This window comes from Pinus tabuliformis, chromosome 7 (assembly GCF_031772625.1).
Source record: "Pinus tabuliformis cultivar Carrire ecotype Pingquan chromosome 7, CPIR1, whole genome shotgun sequence".
In the NCBI taxonomy this organism is placed as follows: Eukaryota; Viridiplantae; Streptophyta; class Pinopsida; order Pinales; family Pinaceae; genus Pinus; species Pinus tabuliformis.
This window is the reverse complement of record NC_142293.1, coordinates 271,460,206-271,480,618: the sequence shown is the minus strand read 5'-3', so window position 1 is coordinate 271,480,618 and position 20,413 is coordinate 271,460,206. Positions and strand designations below refer to the sequence as shown.

Below are 20,413 nucleotides of genomic sequence, written 5' to 3'. Positions count from 1 at the left end.
TATGTTGTACTATAAATGTATATCTCATGGTAATAAAAAATGTACTGAATGTTTTATCTTTCATATCTTTTGTGCTGTCCATGTGTGTTTAACAAAAACCATTCAATTTGCTGGTAATAATTCCTTTTTCTACTTGTTTAATGTTTTTCATCAATTCAATAATGACTTGAGGACAAGTCAAAGACTTAGTGGGGGAGAAGAAACAGTGGTTTTTCCCTATCTCATCTCCTCATTTTTAAATCTTCAAGGAATTTGTTTCAGTAATTCAGTATTTCAATAAAAGAGCTGTTTTTGTTCTAATCAGAGGGACCTGTTCAAGCAATATGTAGTGGGACCTGTTCAGAAGACTATGTCAACATTACCAATATCAGAGGGACCTGTTGTCAACATCACCGATATCAGAGGGACCTGTTAAAGACTGCATTCAAGATACATCAAGCTACTTCAACAAAGTTTTCAAAGGTTGCTTATCATCAGAATTATAATCAAGACTACATCAACACCAAGGATAAAAGAAGCTTCACAAACATGGTTCTTCAGAGTTCTTCAGATTTTAAAGGGACCTGTTATATGAAATTTCATTTCAAAGGGACCTGTTTTAGACAATGAAGATCAGTCATACCTATACAAATAGATCAGTCATACCTATGCACGCCAAATCAACATTTTGTCAACCAACAAGTGTAATGTATAGTTGAAATTTTTATTTTTAACATTTAAAATTCTTAAATTATTTTAGTGTTAAAAATGATGATTATTATTTCTTGTTATCAATTTCAAAAATCCTTATCCCCATAACCTTCGTCATATTCCTAAATCCTCACCTCATTATCACTCTGCTTATCATCCCCTATCACACCTTTACTACGCTCTTCAAATCTTTTCATAACATAAACCCATCATTTTTAAATCCGACCTCTGTCAATAAAGTACCAACAAGCAATGGGCACCAATGCAAAAGGCCGGTCAATGGAAAGACACTTGTCACACAGTTCCTCAAATGATTTCATTCATTTCGACTGCTGGAGTTATAAAAACAAGCTTCTGACCAAAGTCTGCTTATGAAATATATCCGTTATCATCACACGATTTTCATAGTGAGTTTATGATTGATATTGATGAGGAAATCCCTGAGCGTAAGTCAAGCAATGTTCCTCAACCCAGCAGTGGTGTAAGGACAAGAAGGATGAGGCAAGAAACTGCCAAGAAAATTGAAAAAGATAAAATATTCACTACTTATAAGAGAAGATCAAGGAGAATAAAAAGGAATCAAACACAAGATGATCAACCAAAGCCGAATGCAAATGCACCAATGGAAATTGAAAGCAGTACTAATTCACAGCCAGAACAGGAAGCATAAATGGAAATTGAGAGTAACAAGGGAGAAAGGAAAGAGCCAGCACCTACAAACAAGAAACAGAGAAGGTTAGAGAAGCAGATTGAAGAGCTAAAAGAGGAACTGATGGAAGAAAACATGTTAGAGAAGGTTATAAGGAAGGAAAATGAAATGTTGAGAGCTTAGAGCAAGAAGATTCAGCAGAAAAATGAGAAACTGAAGTAGAAAATCAAAGAACTTAGGACTGATCAAACTGAAACGTGGAAATGGGTGACAAAATGGTACTCTCAGAAAAAAGTTCTCAAAGAAAAATATAAGAATATGAAACATGAGTTCCAAGTTCAGAAGAATGCCCAAGTTCAGAAGAATATAGATGTATTGCTACAAGCGGCAGAGGCACAAGCAGGAACAGAATATAAAGGGAGCACATTAGGATTAGCATGAGGACATGCTAAATCATTGAGTTTGGGGGAGATGTTGGTACTATTTTATTGCCATTCTTTTCTTATAAAAATCCATCATTTATCTATCATTTTCCTCCATAAACCCCTCATAGTCCATTGAAATTGATTAATGAAGCATTATATTGCTATTTTACATTAAATTTAATTTATGAATTTTTATGTTAAAAATTGGAAACTTTCAACAAAATTACGGGATGTCATGACTTCTTGTAATTGGTTTATGTTGTGACACATGGCATGGCAGGAAAATCGGAACAGAGGATAAGGACATGATCTAGGATGTACATACATGGTGGAAAATATATTTAGCATCGAATCTGGAGCTCCCGAATACATGGTCAATGCTGGTCAAATCCAGCCTTTTTGGTTGTAAAAGCAGCAAAAATCTGAAGTTACCTAAATTGATTTCATTTTGTTTTAGAAATCAGTTAGGATTAGAAAAAAACGAACCTAGCCTTTTTTATTGTAAAAGCAAAAACATCTGAAGCGATAATGCATGTACGTTTGGATGAAAATTGTAATAACTAGGAGGAATGCTAGTGAAGAAGAGGTTAGACAAGAGCAGACTTAAGACTGCGTATTCCAGAACTCTGTTTTGCATGTAATCAATTCTCAGAACTTAATCACAGGCAGCGTTTCATCAATTATGGTGTTTATGTGTTAACGTTTTTTTATCATCTGAAGTTTTTCTAAGTGTGCCATCAACGCGTGGACGGGCCCTACGTGAAGATTGGTATACTTTCATTTCTGTTTCATAGAATCTAGTCTTCAGATCTGAATAGTGTTTTATTTCATTTCATCGCTTGTGAGTTTATCAATTCAACTAGAAGTTCTTACGATTGTTATTGAATGATTCATAGTGGTAGCTTGCAAATTCAATTGCGAAATTATTGAATCAGACTTTGTAAAAGGTTTAATTGAATGTTGAATTCAAGATATTTCTATGGACTCTGTTTTCATGAATTTGATTTTTAATATGCTCAGTGTGTTATCTGGGACTGAGTTTTTGTGAATGATATCCTTGTAAGAGGATTGAAAACTCAGACTAGTAACACTTTGTTTTCTTAGAACAGTTGATTAAATTAGGTGATATAAGTGTTTGAAATGTGAAAAGAAACATATCTCAATCTCTTGTAAAAGAGTGTTGTAGCTTGTCACAATAGACACTTATTTAGATAGATGAGATCCTTTTAGGTCTATAAACTTTAAATTTAGTCTAATCTAGCACCCTGGATTGGTCACTACAGGTCATACATGTATTAAGAGTTAAAGACCAAGTTTTCCAGGTCCTTCATTTGAGAACACAACAAACAATAAGTGACAGTAAATAATATTTATTAATGTCTTAAGCACAATTTCCCCACAGCCAGGAAATTGGTTTCTTAAGGAACAACAGGGCATATGCTTCCCAATCAAGCATTACTTAGTGTGATTTGCGTTGCTCTAGGTTTGTTCATAATTCATCAAGATCTCATCCCAGCTTCAATCAATGGATGATGATTTTATCACCATTACCAAGCACACAAGAAAATTACCTTTATTGAAGCTTTGGAGCATGGCATTGATCTTCTGCGCACAGGATGTCATGAATGTAGCAGTTCCTCAGCAGTTTAATGTGACCAGGTTTGATTTCTCATGGCTATATGTGTCTTATATGTGAGGATGCATCTGAATTAGTGATGTTTGAGGTTTTGGGATGCCATATATATTGTTTGGATCCAAGACATTGTTACCGAGGTAATGTTTATTCAGCTATATATGGGTAATGTGGTTGGAATTGTTTCACGTCCTGTTGTTACTTTCCATATCCATCTTTATCCTATATTGTATATACGTTGCTCACTTTTCACCCACACCTAGGTGCTCACATGCATTCTGGATTTGAATATTTCATGTGCTATTGTTTGTCTAAATCATTTGAGGGGTATTCTTGTCTGTTTACTTCTTGTTTGCATCTACTCTGTCGAAAGTGCTCTAAATTTTTTTATATCTCCCAGCCATGCAAACAATTTGGTTTCCATTTGGGTGATACATCGCTGGCATGTATGAGTTGTTACTATCTTTGTTTTTGTGTCAGAGATTAGCTCTTTTTTTCCCTATATAGATGGTTTGGGCTATTTGGATATTTCTTCCATTGCAGCCTCTCATACTCGGCTTCGGTACCCCTGTGTTTTCCAGCATCAATTTCCGGTATCTTCTCGTTTTTTTCGAGTTTCTGGGATGGTAGGTGGCCACATATCCTTTCTTAGATCTTGACGCATGCCATAATTTACATGTTGTGATTCGGATCTGCCTTTCATGTTATGCAAGGATCCTTGACAATCCCCCCATTCTGACATATCCTTTTTTATTCTATTTTGGGGAATGCTTTGTCGGCATCTCCTTAAGTGGCATTATTCCATGATCGTGTCAATTCCTTGAAGCTTGTGTTATATGTCAGCACTGTACTTGGGAGGGTCACCTGTATAATTCCTCTTTATTGCGTTCATCTACTAACTCTCTCTATCTCATGTCATCTGTATTTAATTCCACACATTTGGCAACCTGTCGTGGCTTTTTGTGTTGGGGGGAGTCATATTTGTCGGGGCTTATTGGGTTGGGTGGTATGGATATCCTGGAATTGGACACGTCGGCCCAGCAGGAATTTATTAAGGCCACCATGGAGGTTGAGTCTCACAGACATAATGGTTATGGGGGTGGGCGCCGATGTGGCACTCAATCACTTGATGACTGGCACAATATTCTTGGGGATGTATTTGTGCCAAATGGTGACCATGCGTCCCTAGATCCACGGGTTGGCACACATGCAAGGCATGAACGACGATCTAGGCATCGCGTTCAATCTATTAGAACAACGTCCCCACCACCTGACTTGGTTTTTGACATTGTGAAGTTAAATGACCAAATTACCAGTCTGCAGAAATGTGCACTTGTTGGGCGTTGGCATTTCTCAGAAAGGTGTGATTCTGACATGAGAAAATGGGTAGAATAGAAGTGGAAGTCTATCCTAGGGTACATGTTGACAGTTTTGAGGTTGCTTCGGGGCTGGTATAGCTTCCACTTCCTTAGCCAAGAAGACATGCAGAAGATTAAGGCTATCCCGTGGATTGATGGGTGCAACTTTCTGGAACTCCACTCTTGGTTTATTGGATTCAATTCCCTTAACAACACCCTGCAGAATAAGTTAATCTGGGTGAAGTTGCATGGCCTGCCTATTGAGCTATGGACAAAGCAGGCTTTGGAGGATATTGGCAACGCTATTGGAAAATTTGTGTATGTGGATCCCCGGTGGTTGGGGGCCCCTGATAAATGTGTTGCATGGATTCGTATTGAGAAATAATATAGAGGAGGCTTCCCAGATCATATTGGGCTTCACTGGGGGGAGACTTATCTTTTTCAGAGGTTGGATTATTGGGGAGTTCCATTTCATTGATCCCTTTGCCATCACACTAGGCACGTCTTGGCAAATTGTCCGCGGTGCATGGGTGGTAGCTCCAATGGATGGAATTGTATGGGGGCACTGAAAAAGCCACATCAGGGTGCTGCATTTTACTAGGGCAAAGGACCTTGATGATATTCAGGTACACATCATGGTTCCCATCCTCCACGTTTTCTTGTTCATGAATCATCGCGAAATGGAACTTCTCCTGTCACCATCCCGTCATCCCCTTTTTCCTTTGAGAAATCAGACTTACCTGGATCTAGCTGTCCCGGTCAGACTTTTCGACCTCCATCCCTGGGATTCACTCCTCCTTGTCATGACATTCCTAAACTGTTTCAGTCACATGATGTCCCATCTTCATCATATGTTACCTATATTCTGTCTCGTCCGTGTATCCCTAAATCACAGGGTCAACGCATAAGTAGTAGCCCTCTTAACACCCTGCTGGCCTCTCCCACCAACTTCGTGGGCAGTGATTCAGACTATCTTCCTCAAAGGAAAACCCTTGACTTGCGGTCCCTTACCATTCATAAGCCGTCAGGCATATCTTCTCCTCATATCAGTCCCACCTCTGCTGGAAATATCACTGTTAGACATAAGAACAATCGTGGAAATTGAAATTTTAGGATTCATGCCAGACAGAATATTTCTAATTCTCCTATAGACGGAGTCCTACTTGACGTGCCTATTGTTGATGTACCTACCTCTCAGGCCTTTGGAGCACAGATGCCTGCTCACGGTGAGCCATGAATTCCATTTTATCACTTAATATTCGGGGATTGGGAACCCCCTCTAAGTTCCTAACTCTTAAACATCTTTTTCTCTCTGTACATCCTTGTAGCATTTTACTTCAAGAAACTATGCATTTAGTTTCACACGTTATTGACTACTTCCGGAAAATGTTCCTGGAATGGTATATTGCAGCCATGGCTGCAGCTGGTCTATCTGGTGGTCTTGTGGTTCTATGGGATCCTCATTGGGTTAAGGAAAAAGCTTTCTCATGTTCGGCCAGAATCTTAATTGAAGGTTATTTTCGTGGGCATAGGGACCATATCCACATATTGAACTTATATGGTCCATATAGGAATAGGATGGTATTCTGGGATGAACTGTTTGCATCTGGCATTATGGATCTTACTTCACTTATTATCGCAGGGGATTTCAATTGCACTTTTGGTCTAGACAAAGTATGGGGGATGTCTAGAAAAATTGACCCAATGGCAGGTTTGATCCGTGAGGCTATTATTGAGCACAATTTTATTGATATATGTCCATCGAAGTTAGTTCCCACTTGGGATAATGGTAGAAAAGGTGCGGCATATATTGCGAAAAGGCTGGATCGGTTTATTCTTCATGAGAGATTGATGGAGCATCTGGGCAATGTACATACGGAAGTTATCAACAATTATCTCTCTGATCATATGCCCATTACACTGCATTGGCGAGAGGAGGTTTATAGGCATGGGATGCCTTTTAAATTTAACCGAACATAGCTAGAAGACCAAGATTTTAATTCTTTTGTTCATATGATATGGACTCGGGCACATATATTGGGGACTTCCCCTATGCAACATATTTTGGTAAAGTTGGGCATCCTCCGAAGGGAAGTAAAAGCATGGCAAAAAAATAAGGCTAAGGAATAGCAGAAGGATCTGAGGGATATCCAACAGGAACTGGACTCATTATTTCCCTGGATGCTTTCACATGTTCTTCTAGTGGGTATCAGGTCCCGTATACATGAATTAGAACATAAGAAAAAGGGAATTTTATCTGCTATGGAAGCCACATGGCGCCTGAAGAGAAGGGAAATATGGATAAAAGAAGGCGACAGAAACACAAAGTTCTTCCATAGAATGCAAATCATAGGTGCAATATCAATTCCATTTGGGAAATATATGATGCGAATGGTGCATGCTTCCACTCTCAAGACAAGATAAGTGGAGCCGTTGTAGCTCACTTCCAAAATGCATATGAACGAAAGGCGGAGGTTGATGCGAATGTTATGTTATGGGATGTTGATTTGTATCCTACTATGTTCGACGCCGGTGATAATGAAAATCTTTTCAAGGTGGTCACTGAAGAAGAGCTACTGGAGGTGTTAAAATATTTCAAGAGAGATAAGAGCCTGGGCCTGGATGGGTGGTCGACTGAAATTTTTACTCACTTTTTTAATATATTTAAAAGTGATCTTCTGCAGATGGTGGAGGAGTCAAGGATCACGGGGAAAATCCATCCGCACATAAATTCTACATATATAGCTCTCATTCCTAAGCGTCGCCCATCATCGACTTTCAATGACTACAGGCCCATTTCGCTATGTAATCTTATTTATAAGATCATTTCCAAAACCATAGCCAGCCGAATGCAGAACATATTGTCAAAATTTATATCACCTGGGCAATATGGGTTTTTACAGGACCGGAAAATTCATGATGTCGTTGCCATTGCTCAGGAATGTATGCATTCGATACATACGAAGCACACAAATGCTGTCGTTATGAAGGTGGATCTTCAAAAGGCATATGACTGTTTAGATTGGGGCTATCTGTGTCTGGTCCTACACAAAATTGGGTTGCAACCCAGATGCGTGAATTGGGTCATGGCATGTGTTTTAAATATAAATTATGCAGTGATTATAAATGGATACCATACTCATTTTTTCAGGGCTAGACGGGGATTGTGATAAGGTTGTTGCCTCTCTCCTCTCCTGTTCATCCTGGCTATGGACGACTTGAGTTTGCGGATCAAAAAAGCAGTGGAAGATGACCAATTTCTGGCACTAGTAATGGGGAACAAATATCATTTTTTCACATGATTTTTTTGTTGATGATGTGCTCATCATGGGTATGCTGAATCGTCTCTCATGGCTGAATATTTTTCATATAAAAAAAAAAAAAATTGCAAATGCTACTGACTTGTATATGAATTTGCACAAATCTATTGTATATCATGATTTAGGAGATATGGAAGTCATTGATTATATTAAAAATCTGTTCGGTATTGAGGCGGAATCGATGCAAAATGGTATGCAGTATCTCGGTTATCACATTAAACCAAACTGCTATAGAAACATAGATTGGCAATGGTTGGTTGACCGGTTTTTCAAACGAGTTTCTGGATGGGAATTCCGCTGCTTGTCTCTGGGTGGACGCGTGATTCTCACATAGGCTGTTCTTACCCAATTGGGGGTATATTGGGCTCATTTATTTCACATTCCTATGGCCATCATTAATAGCATAAATCGTATTATTGCCAATTTTATATGGGTTGGTTGCAATGGATAGAATAAATTCCACTTGACCAAATTGTCTCATATTGCTTGCCCAAAAAGAATGGGGGGTTGGGGTATTATGAATCTTAAATCGTTTGGGGTCTCGCTGCTAACGAAATCCTTATGGTGAGCTATCTTTGTGTATGGTATATGGAGCAAGGTGATCAGACAAAAATATATGAAAGACCAGGATTTCCTATATTGGTTCCGCAAGCACAGTATTGGCATTTCAAGTGGATCAGCCATATGGCGCAGTTTGCAAAAGGTCACAAAATATTTTATTCAACATCTGGTGTGGAATATGGGTTTTGGTCACTCTATCATCATTGGGGTGGATCATATTCATGGAGCCAGTGGGGATTGTTGTGTATCTGTATCCTTACTTGCTTTTTTATATAGAAAAGGCATATATTTCTAGAACCAACTAATTAATTCATGGCAGGAAAGATCCCCCATATGGAAAACACCACAAGAACTGGGGATGGTTGGTAATCTGGTTATGGAATGGATGCAAATTAGCGTTGGCTTAAAAGAACTAGGTATATGCCCGGAGGAACAATGTGATAGACTGGTGTGGTCAGGAAGAATGAAGTCAAGAAATGTTATGGTGGCTGACGTATATATTAATTTGTGTGGTAGAGGTGGCAGGTGTATGGAGGATCTGATTTATATGCTCCTTGGAAAAATCACATTCCTATCAAAATCATCTTGTTCTCATGGTTAGTATACCATAACAAGAACCTCACATGGGAGAACTTGCAAAAGTGACAATGGCATGGGCCAAGTATATCTGTGATTTGCAAACAGGAGGGGGAAAACAATGATCATTTGTTCCTCAAGTGTCATCATGTGATCCAGGTATGGGAAAAATTAGCAATGCATTATGGTTTTCCTTATAATCATTTTTTTGACATTGCAGATTGTATGGGGTGGTGGAGTAAACAGAAGCCTGCCTGGAGGATAATTTCGCTCCTTTTCTTTTGGACTATATGGAAATGGAGAAATAAATTCATATTTGACAACTTGGCCAAGGATTTCGAACTAATATATGAAAAGATCATATCATTATACTCATTGTTTCCTGTACAAGAAATTGTTCCCCAAAAAAATCATCAAAGGAGCAACTACCCTCTCATGGTTTTCCCGATTGCTTTTTTCGATGGTGCAGCACAAAATAATCTCTGCGGTTGTGGATTCTGGATAGCGATGTCAAATGAACTACAATACAGAGCCCACTAGAATGTTGGTATGGGATAAAATAACAAGGCTGAGGCAATGGCTCTATGGGGTATCTTATGGCTCATAAATTTTCTCAATATCCCCGAGATCCATAGATATGGGGATTCAAATATTATCTTGGATCATGTAAATGGTAAGTTACAGATCAAACAATGAGTGCTTCTTGGTTGGTTAAGGAGAATTGAAAGTCTTTGGTCTCAGCTCGGGAGACCTCCAATCAAGCACACCAGTAGAGAACACAACCAACTTGTGGATGCACTCTCGAAGAAAGGACTGCAAAGAAATGTGGGAGATGTGAAGATGGATATAGTTATGGAGGACAATGTTATGGGCATCCTGGAGTTCATGTTTCCAGGATAGTTTTTGCAAATAGTCTATGACCTTTTTTTTGTATAACTGTTTTTCCTTTTTTGTATGACAACAAGTAAAAAATAGAATCAGAGGGTGATATGTTTCTTTATATGATTCACCATGAATATGGGTTGATGATTTCATAAGAAAATTTTCTTGATAAAATTCACTGTTTTTACTATTCTCTTATATATCTGCTCTATTCCATATGCAGCTCTTATTTGGTTTCTCTCCTTATATATGTACATATGTACATGACTGTATATTGGGGTCGGTTGACCATATTGGGATTGGTTGACCAAATAGCGATCCTCTGTTTTTTATATGATGAACCAAGCAAAGCAATATTGCTATAATGTACATGATACATATAAATATAACTTTTTTTCATACTGAAAAAAAAAATACTTCCCCGCATATTTATGACCCCGTATTTATGACACAATAGACTTTAAAATATTGGTTGCACATGTCGTTGAGTCCTTACCAAACAATGACGTTATTGGTTCTATGTCGACTTCAATGGTTAGATAGTTCAGTGAAATAGTTCTAGAAATAGATATACCTAACTTACATGAGATGCGTTTAAGTCCCTTAAAGGCCAACTTCCAAGTTACTTCGTATGGCCGCCCCGTGGTACACGCCTACCAATAGTCAATTCGATAACGTAAATCCGGAGAACGCGCATTCGTTATAGTAAGATTTCTTGCACGCGTATTGACGTTCCTATAAGATCATGGAACTCCTAATTAAAGCAGACAAAGCCCAAAGAACAGATCGTATCCTTCCAAACATTCTTCATCACCACATTATTTGAGAATTAGAGGCAGATTGCAGGGGCTTTCTAACGTTGTGCAAGTATGAGCTCAAATTACAGTCAAAAAAACCAGATGACTCCTCCTCCTCCTCAAGGTTTTTGCCATCTCTTATACACCATTTGCCTCACTGGTTTTATCGATTTCTTGGACTCCACTTATTTGATATCATAGAAATGTTTTGTTTATTTGACATGGATGGAAGTTCAGTCAATAAAATGCCAATTAATGGCTGTTTTAATTTTGGAAATGTTATGAAATATGTGATATTAGGCCTGGATTTAGATGGGTATCAGATAATTTAATAGATCTATGTGAATTGCTTTCTGGATTCATTAATTTTTCAAAAGTGTTGTGATATGGAGAAGTACTGACAGGGAATTGATTTTGTGTTATTGTGAACAGGGTATCCACCAGAAGGGCATCCTCAGGCATACCCCCCTCCTCCTCCTGGGTATCCTCAACATGTTTGCCCTCCCCCTCAGAATTATGCTCCTGCTCAGACACAGCAGAGAGGAGATGGCTTCTGGAAAGGATGGTGAGTTGAAAATTTCTAAGTTGAATGAATATGGATGGAATTTTGGACTTGAATTATGTATGTTTCAGAAAGTTTGTATGTTTAGAAAAATGTCATATTCATTGAGCCGAATAGTTTATTCTACAATCCAATATGTAGTATTTGTTTATAAACAAAATTGCTCATTCTACAATCCAGTATGGTGTGTAATGTCTGCTTATAAATAAAATTTACACGTGAAAAAATTAGATCCTCTCAAAAATTAGATCTTTCTCACCCATATTAAATCTATATCTAAAATAAATGTATATTCAACATGAATCTATACTATGTGCTACATATCTGAAACTGGGTACTCCTATTTTTATTTTACAAATTCTGATAAAGGGGCTTTCGTCGTTGTTTTATATTTTGCAGTTGCGCTACACTCTGCTGCTGCTGTATGTTGGACGCCTGCTTTTGAGATGGTTGAAGATTATTAAGGCTCCCAGGCTACTACAGTATCACCATGATTAGATATAAATATTAAAACTAAGATTGACAGTAACGATGTACCAAATCATTTTATTATTTGATGCCCATAATTTATTGGGTTCACTTGACTCTCACAGGAATATTCGTTGTAATAATTTGTTGGATTCTATGATCTTTGCCTATGGGCTCAGCTACAATTACAAATTATAATTATTATTTCTGCATGTTACGCAGACATTTTTAATAGAATCTTTGTTCTGAAATTGGTTGTGGAATTTATGGAGAACCAAGGCTCATGTATTTATGCAAAATTTAGTTAAAGTTTCTTCAAGGCTCATGTATTTATGCAAAATTTAGTTAAAGTTTCTTCAAGGCTCATGTATTTATGCAAAATTTAGTTAAAGTTTCTTCAGTTTCATATACAGATGGATGGAATTTAGATATATCTAAGATTTATGAACAGCTAATGACATGAGTTATTTTGTCCGAATCATAAACCGTTCTAAACCTCAAAACAAGCATCCGAGACTCAAGTTAATTAGTGGTTAAACCACTCATGCACTAAATTAAACAACAGGAAAATGATCAATTGCATCTCTAATAATCCCACTAATTCAATATTGTTATCTGGAAAATTTTGGGAGCCAAATTTAGCAAACGGATTATTTTTTTGAACATTTTTGAAAAATATTTGTCAGTTTAATTAAAATATATATTTATATATATATATATATATATATATATATATATATATATATAATAAAATGAAAGGTTGATCAAAAAAATTATTATTTCTAATAATAAATTAGGTATTTTTTTATTAATATGATTTTTCAAAACAAAAACAATAATATATAAAAAATACGATAAAAAATCTTTAAAAAAAATACAATACTGTTATAAATAATTTATAACGATTTTAAATCTCCATGATCAAATAACTAATGGGCAATTTAAAATTTTTACCTATAAAATAAATATTAACTAAATTAAAAATCTGGCATCCTAAAGAACGTTGTATAGAAATTTGAAGAGCGTACAAGTGGATGCGTGTAACATTATTGGTTTTATTCTTAGTTTTTGTATTGGAGTCGAGGTTGAGGAATTGATGATCAAAAGTGGTTGGAATTTGGATAAAAATTCTTGTAAAGACAGTGTTTCAATCATGTTTTTGATGGTGGAAATAGATTCAGCATTATCAAAAACGTTTAGGACACCTCAAATTTTGACTTTTAACGACTATAACTTAGATTTACAAAAGTCCTTGCCAAATTTTCTTTAGATATAACTAAAATTCCTATAACTTTTCGAGCAACTCTTCTGCCTCATTAAACTAAACATTTTGTATTTCCCGAACCATTATGCGAGCCATAGAACGTTCTCATGATTGATTGGGTTTTAATTATTTTGAATCCGCGGCGTTAAATATTTTATGTTGAGGATCCCTGAAAAAAATATTTTATGTTGAGGAACCTTCCCTGGTTGACCACTGGTTGACTTTGTTGTTGGTTATTGATTCTGATTGCAGTAGTTACTCTATGGTTTATTTGTCATTTGATTTCATTTTAACATTCAAAACATACATGATAAAGGTCTAAGATTAAATTTAAAAGGTAAATAATCAATATAAGTATTCACAGCTGCAAACCAATTACTTATAACAATGGGCTCCTCCAAATATGGCTCTTCAAATCCCGGTGTCTAGAGACTTGGTTCCTCATATACATTTAATGTCAAATTTTGAAGTTCTTTGCTGCATATATTAGTTTTAATGTCAAATTTTGAAGTTCTTTACTGCATATATTAGTGTTAGGGGCAATGTATTCTTAAATAAATTACATGGTTATGTTATCTCCCAAATTGTATTTAATATAAAAAAATACTAATTCATAAAATATAATTTGAGGATTTTTAGGATGGTCACCATTGTTATTTAAGTAATTTTTTATTTTCATTTTAAATTGTTTTTCTGGTGGTTTAAGCGGGGTATTATTAAAAAGATTATTAAACTAAAGTAATAAAGCAAAAGGTGAGGTGAGAGTAACTTTTATAGCAAAATAAGCCAAATAATGTTTTAGGATTTTTTTGGATTTTAAAAGAGGTGATTGATGGAGTAGATATTAGTTAGTAAAATAAAGGTTTATTCGGAATTTTAAAAGTGATTGATGGAGTAGATATTAGTTAGTAAAATAAGGGTTTATTTGAGATTTTGAAAGAGGTGATTAAAAAAGGTAGATATTGGTGCAAAATCAAATAAGTACGAAGTTAAGGTAAATCAAAGAGGTTTATGGAGCAAAGAAGAAAAGTCTTCCAAATAATTGATGAAAACAATGTTTTAGGTTTTTGAGATTTTAAAAGAGGTGATTGAAGGAGGTAGATATTTGTTAGTAAAATAATATTTTAATGTTTTTTGGGGATTTTAAAGGAGGTGGGTATTGGTTAGTAAAATAACATTTTAGTGTTTTTTGGGGATTTTAAAGAAGTAGATATTGGTGCCAAATCAAATAAGGATAATAGAGTAAGGTAAATGAAAGAGACTTATGGAGCCAAGAAGAAAACTCCTCTAAACAATTGGTCTATTTTATTGAAAGATTAGGAATAAGAGAAGAGAATCAATAAGGAAGAACATCATGTTCAATTAAGATAATTAAGATTAGTAACAAAGACCAAAGCCCTACAAGAAGGGGTCATCAAGGAGAAAACAGTTACCAATAAGATTAATTATGGCTTGATAAACATATTTACCATTATAGTTAAGATCAACTATGGCTTGATAAACATATTTACCATTATAGTTAAGATCAACTATGGTTTGATAAACATATTTAATACTTCTTGCTAGGGTACCAACATGGATCTAGGCAAAGCAAGGTACCAAATAATTATCAAAGAGAGGAGTTACCCCAAAATGTCAATGTAATTAGCTTGTAGAAGACCTAAGCATTTCACTATCACTCTTTATGCACCTAATAAGAACTAAGATAGAGAAGCTTCAAGAATTGACACCAACATCCATAAAAGGAAACATTTACACAACCATATGCTCTAAGAAAGATATGTCAACCAAGCTCCAATTAGTGGAACCTCAAAAAAGTCTAATCAAGAATAAAAATGAAAAATGAATACACTTTATGTAGAGTCTAGGTCAGCTTATTTTACAATAAAATAATAATATGTCAGGTGAGATCTTAGATATAGCATATAGATGAATAGAAAATTATTTCTTCCAAGTAAGTAAACAAAGTTACCAACATAAAAAGAACTTTATCGAGTTCCCTTTTTCTTAGATGTCACATTTAGTGTTGATTTTTATGATCATTTTGAAAACAATTGACAAAATATCTCCCCTTTTTCATTTTAAGGTTAAACTTCGAATGTCATGACTACAAAAACACCTTAAAATCAACACCTAAATCACATAATGGTTCTACCAAGTGCAACATTTTTTTTCAAAGTTAAAATTATAGCTTATTTGAAATTTTAACTTAAAAAATCAATACCATTGCAATCAAATCATAAATATCAACCATCAAATTCAAACATACTACTAGAAGTAAAGCCATTTTTCAATAATGTATCAAAATTGTAATATTTTTAATTATAATCTAGAATATCCTTATTAATGTAAACAAAATAATAATAAAACACTATTTTTTTTAAAAATGCAACAAAATTCATATTCTTAAAATTTCTTTAATCAATAAAAAAACCAAAATTTAAATTAAAAAATAACAATTTAAACATTTAAAAAAAATTAAAATTTTATTTTATATAAAAAATTTAAAAGGAAAAAAATAAAAATAAGTGAAAACTCAGAAATGAACAAGGGCTACATAGTAGCTAGTACATGTCATTTAACTTAAATATAGTTTAATTAAACTAAAAGACAATGAAAACGGATTTCATCACAAAAATAAAACAGTTAATAAAATATTGTATTGTTGAATGTCATCGCCAAAAATTGTGAAATATGATTAACTAATATTTTTTGTATTAACATATACACTTTAATATATATGTTTATTATTTTTTTTTATGTGTATGTGCTTTACCATTTATATATGTGTGTGTGTGTGTGTGCGCGTTTTAATAGGATAGTAAGCCATCTTAAATTGAAAATATGAAGAAAAAATTATTATTCATTAAAATGGAAATAATAGTAAAAAGAAAAAAAAATACAAAAATTAAATTAAAATGAAATAAAACTAAACCAAAAAGTAATAACTAATAAAAACAGAAGCTACTAAAAAACATGTAATAAGACCTCAACCAATCACCTTAAAAATAAATCAATTTAAATAATATTAAAAAATACAAAAATTAAATTCATAATATTAAACTATGAATAAATGATAGAAAATTTTGATAAAAATAAATTAATAAGCCATTAAAAATAAAACTGAAAACTTAATATCACTGACTACTGAGATAAAAAATTAAAAATATATATTGAAAAAATTAAATATTAAAAAATACAAATAAAACCCAAAAAAATTAAAACTCATACGTGTAAAGGGTTGGGATGCCCCCGACCAGCACTACGGCGGCAGTGTGGACTTCTTTTGTCCTTTCATTTTTATTTTTATTTTTTCGTTTTTAAATAAAAAACAAAAATCATGTGTATAAATGGGGGCGATACACGGAACAACACGGCGGTGGCGGTGGCGGTGGCGGTGACGTTTGGAATATTGGACACTCTCAGGTGACGTGGATTGGGTATTTTTTTTTAAAATTATTTATTTATTTATTTTTCTTGTCTCGTGTATTTTAAATTTTAATATATTTTTTCATATATATTCACTCTATAATTATTTTGGGTTTTTTTTTAAGATAAAAATACGTAGAGGATTAAAAGTTTTCTACCTATTTTTATTTAGAAATTCTAAACAAAATAAACAACCATCAAAATCTACACTTTTCTTATTTTTTCATTAAATTTAATTCATTTTAACTTATATTAGTCTTGTTTAATTTTTTAAGTAAATTGTTTTAAAAAATAGTTTTTATATTTTTTTTTGTAAACTATAGTTTAAAATGTTGTAATTTCAATTTCCTATTGAAGATGGGTCAAGTTGTGTTAAGGAAAGATTTCAAATGAGTTCATATATATATAATCTCTTTATGCTTTTTGTATTAATTTCTAAGGTTTTCTATAGTCATGATATTTGGACTTCAATGCCATGATTGAAAAATGGAATTTTAACCTTAAATGAAAAAAATTATGATGTTACATCACCCGTTTTTCATTTTAGGTCATTTTTCATGTTTTATATGCAAAAATATGGTTTTTGAGGGCTAGAGTTCTTGTTCTAAAGTCACAGTTCTCATTAAGTTGGTGACTTTATTAGTAGTAAAAAATACATGGAAAAATAAAGTGGTCAAGCCACATGTACAATACTCCAATTAAAATAGGCCAGGAAAGTGGGATGTCTCCATTAAAGAGGGAAGATGGTGAGTCAAAGGCCCAATGTCTAACCTCCAAAGGTCTCCAAGTTGATAGATACACAACCAACTCCTCAAAGTAAGCAATAAAAACATGCTACATCCCCCCAAGGTGGATATGTATTTCTCCAAGCTGGAATGCCCCAACAAATAATGAGTAGAATCCCTCAAGAATTGTTGATCCCCAATAAATACATAAAAACATGAGACATGTGACCTCAAAAGCTACATCACTTTTCATCATGGGGACATATCAACAAAAAAACTCCTCGCATAAGGAAAATGCCCAAGCAGAAGATGTGGGGTGTTCCTCTAATTAGTCTAAATTGCGATGAAATTTTTCTCATGGTAGATTTTAAAAGTACCATAACTATGCCAATCTTTTCTTGATTTTGTTTTATGATCATTAGGAAATCCCATGGCCATTTTACATCTAATGGAATTGATTTGACAAAATTCTAGGCACTCTACCAAAAGATAACTAATCTTGAAGTTAGGGAACCCTCAAAATTTGTAATGCAAACCTAGGTCTAGGGTTTCAAACCTCCTAAATCTCCTCCAAGATGAGATATTCCTTCAACAAACATGATAAACTATGTAAAGTAACCTCCAAAGTGGATGCCAATTTCAAATCAAGGAAGTGGATCCATGATGAAATGCATCAACATGTGGAATGGGAAGAACATTCAACCATCTCCATGAAAAGAAGGGACATCCCCCCTAAAATTACTCCACTAGTCATATGTTAGGAAATGTGTAACGTACCCCTCAAATCATGCTAACCATATCCTTAAGTCAAGAGAAGTCCAAGAAGATTTTGATAAGTACCAATTAAAAACCCTAATGGCTAAGTTATGCATGCTCCATGGTGGATGTCCCATCAAACTATGTTGCACATACCTCCAATTGTGTGAACATGTTAAGTGTTCCATGATTTTTGTTGTGGCAAAGAATGAGAGGTCTAGATAACAGCCCCAAAATGCCTAGGACATTATGACCAATGCCTCAAAAGTTGTGAAACTACCATGATAATTATGAACTACCTTAAGAATTATAAAGATGCTTCAAGAGTTATAAAAATTCCAAATGTCACAGTGAAGCCAATGCAATGTCAAAAAATGATAAGGTGTTCCACCGAGGGATCTGTGCATCCTTTTGTATAATAATTGAGTAAGGAGTGGAGACTAAAACATTAATGAATACATCATTAGAACTCCTAACACATCATCATCTATTTCATCAACAATCCATGGAACCAAGTGATTATCCCAACTATCGAAAGCTATTTATCATGAAAATAACATGTGTAGTGAAGAAATTCACTAGTACAAGCTCTCATGCAAAATCAGGGATAACATGATCTTTGATAACAACTCCACTAGGGCTATGGAGAAGAGGACAGGGAGGGGCTAGGTTGCTCCCCACCCATCATACATGGAACATCCTTGCAAATCTCTAATACATGTTGTAAATGGTTCATCTCTATCTCAATTTTTTTAGATTTCCAAGTTATATGCAAGTACCCATTAGCACAAAGTACTTTTATATAATGCCATTAGAAAGGATGGGAAATCTCATTGTTATTAAATAAAACATCATTTTTTTCTTTTCAATATGAAAGAAATAAAAATTCAATTCAAAAGGAGTACTTAATGGCCTAAGTAACCTATCCCATAGGAGGGGAACTTTTGAAGAGAGAGAAGCTAGGAGGTATCACTAATAGAGAGCCCTAGCCTAAGCGCATGCCAATTTAGCTAAAGTGCATAGGTAGAAGATGTGTTTCATGGTTTTGACACTTCCACAATATGGAAATCATGGGTTTAGTAATCCTAAGTATGCCAATGTTTTTCCAGTTGGTGGTCCTTTCATTATTAGAAATTAGGTAAAACTACTTTCTTTAGTTTTGATGTTGAATTCCAAAGGATTTTCAATGGAAATAGAAAAGTATTTTCTTGGATTCAACTCAACAGTGGTTGTTCAATCAACATAATACAATTGACCTTGGGCAGATCTATCAATATCTAAACTTGGGCTTATATTTATTAAAGGGTGTATCCTTTCCCTATCTCTAGTCCTTGTGACCAAACCCCTAGGCCTTGCAAGTCCAACATAAGAAACAAATCTTCAAGGAAGAAGGCACAAATCCTTGCCACCACTAATTTATTGATGTGGGCTAATCAGGCCATTTTGTTTTGAAATTTGGCTAGTTGAACCATGTTTATGTATGAACATTATAAATCTCATTGGATTATTGGAGGCCTTTCTTTAACAAACTCAATTGAGAATCAATATATCTTTTCATACATTTTCCTATCATGTAGGAGGAGTGGAGATCACTAAAATTAATGATCATTCAAGGAGATCATAGATTTAAGTGATTTCCTTCCATGAGCGAAAGGGCTTAATTCCCTCCAAGTCCTTCCAAATATTTTCACTCACAAAAAATTATTCCAAATAAGTTTGCAAATGATTCTTCCTCCCTTCTCGTTTCAGAGGCCTTCCTTAAATAGATTAATGGAGGAGGTTAGAGGATGGAAATATATCTCTAGAACTTAGGAAATCCTAATTCTATTACAAGTCCCAAAGCTCCTTATGCAACATAGCCAACTCATCCAACATTAACCTCCTTGTGGATGATCACATCTAGAAGGCTCTAGAGACGCTCACAAATTTTCAGTGATGTAGCACATGACCAATTGTATCTTGCAAATGCTTCAAGGAGTGATTAATCACATCTTATTGGTGGTACAAAGTGTGACCATCTTCATAAATTAAGAATACAACGAAGCAGTGGGAGAGTCTCAACATGATCTATGTAGTGTCCTTAATGAACCTTAGGGTGGAAAATAACACTATATTGTGCCATTCAAGTGATCTGATTTAGAATATTAGTTTGCAGTGATAAGATCTTTCTCATATTATTAACAAAATGCGTTCATTGTGCTTAAGGATTCATGAATTTTTGCAAGTGAAATGAAGAGTTTTTATGTTAATTTTATGAGCAATTTAACATAAATAAGAAACTGAACAACAAAATAAACATATACAGAACATCATCAAAA

General features: G+C 34.6%; 2 protein-coding genes across 2 annotated transcripts; both read left to right on the top strand.

The window, feature by feature from the left end:
• Positions 1-6,102: 6,102 nt before the first annotated feature.
• Positions 6,103-6,735, top strand: LOC149246923 (uncharacterized). The gene has a single exon (XM_089442881.1). It carries the CDS (start codon positions 6,103-6,105, stop codon positions 6,733-6,735), a length of 633 nt encoding a protein of 210 aa, XP_089299007.1.
• Positions 6,736-10,842: 4,107 nt separating this feature from the next.
• Positions 10,843-12,172, top strand: LOC149246922 (protein CYSTEINE-RICH TRANSMEMBRANE MODULE 6-like). Its single transcript, XM_089455788.1, has 3 exons — positions 10,843-11,015; positions 11,324-11,456; positions 11,853-12,172. Exons 1-3 carry the CDS (start codon positions 10,964-10,966, stop codon positions 11,896-11,898), a joined length of 231 nt encoding a protein of 76 aa, XP_089311914.1. The 5' UTR covers positions 10,843-10,963; the 3' UTR covers positions 11,899-12,172.
• The last annotated feature ends 8,241 nt before the right edge of the window (positions 12,173-20,413 follow it).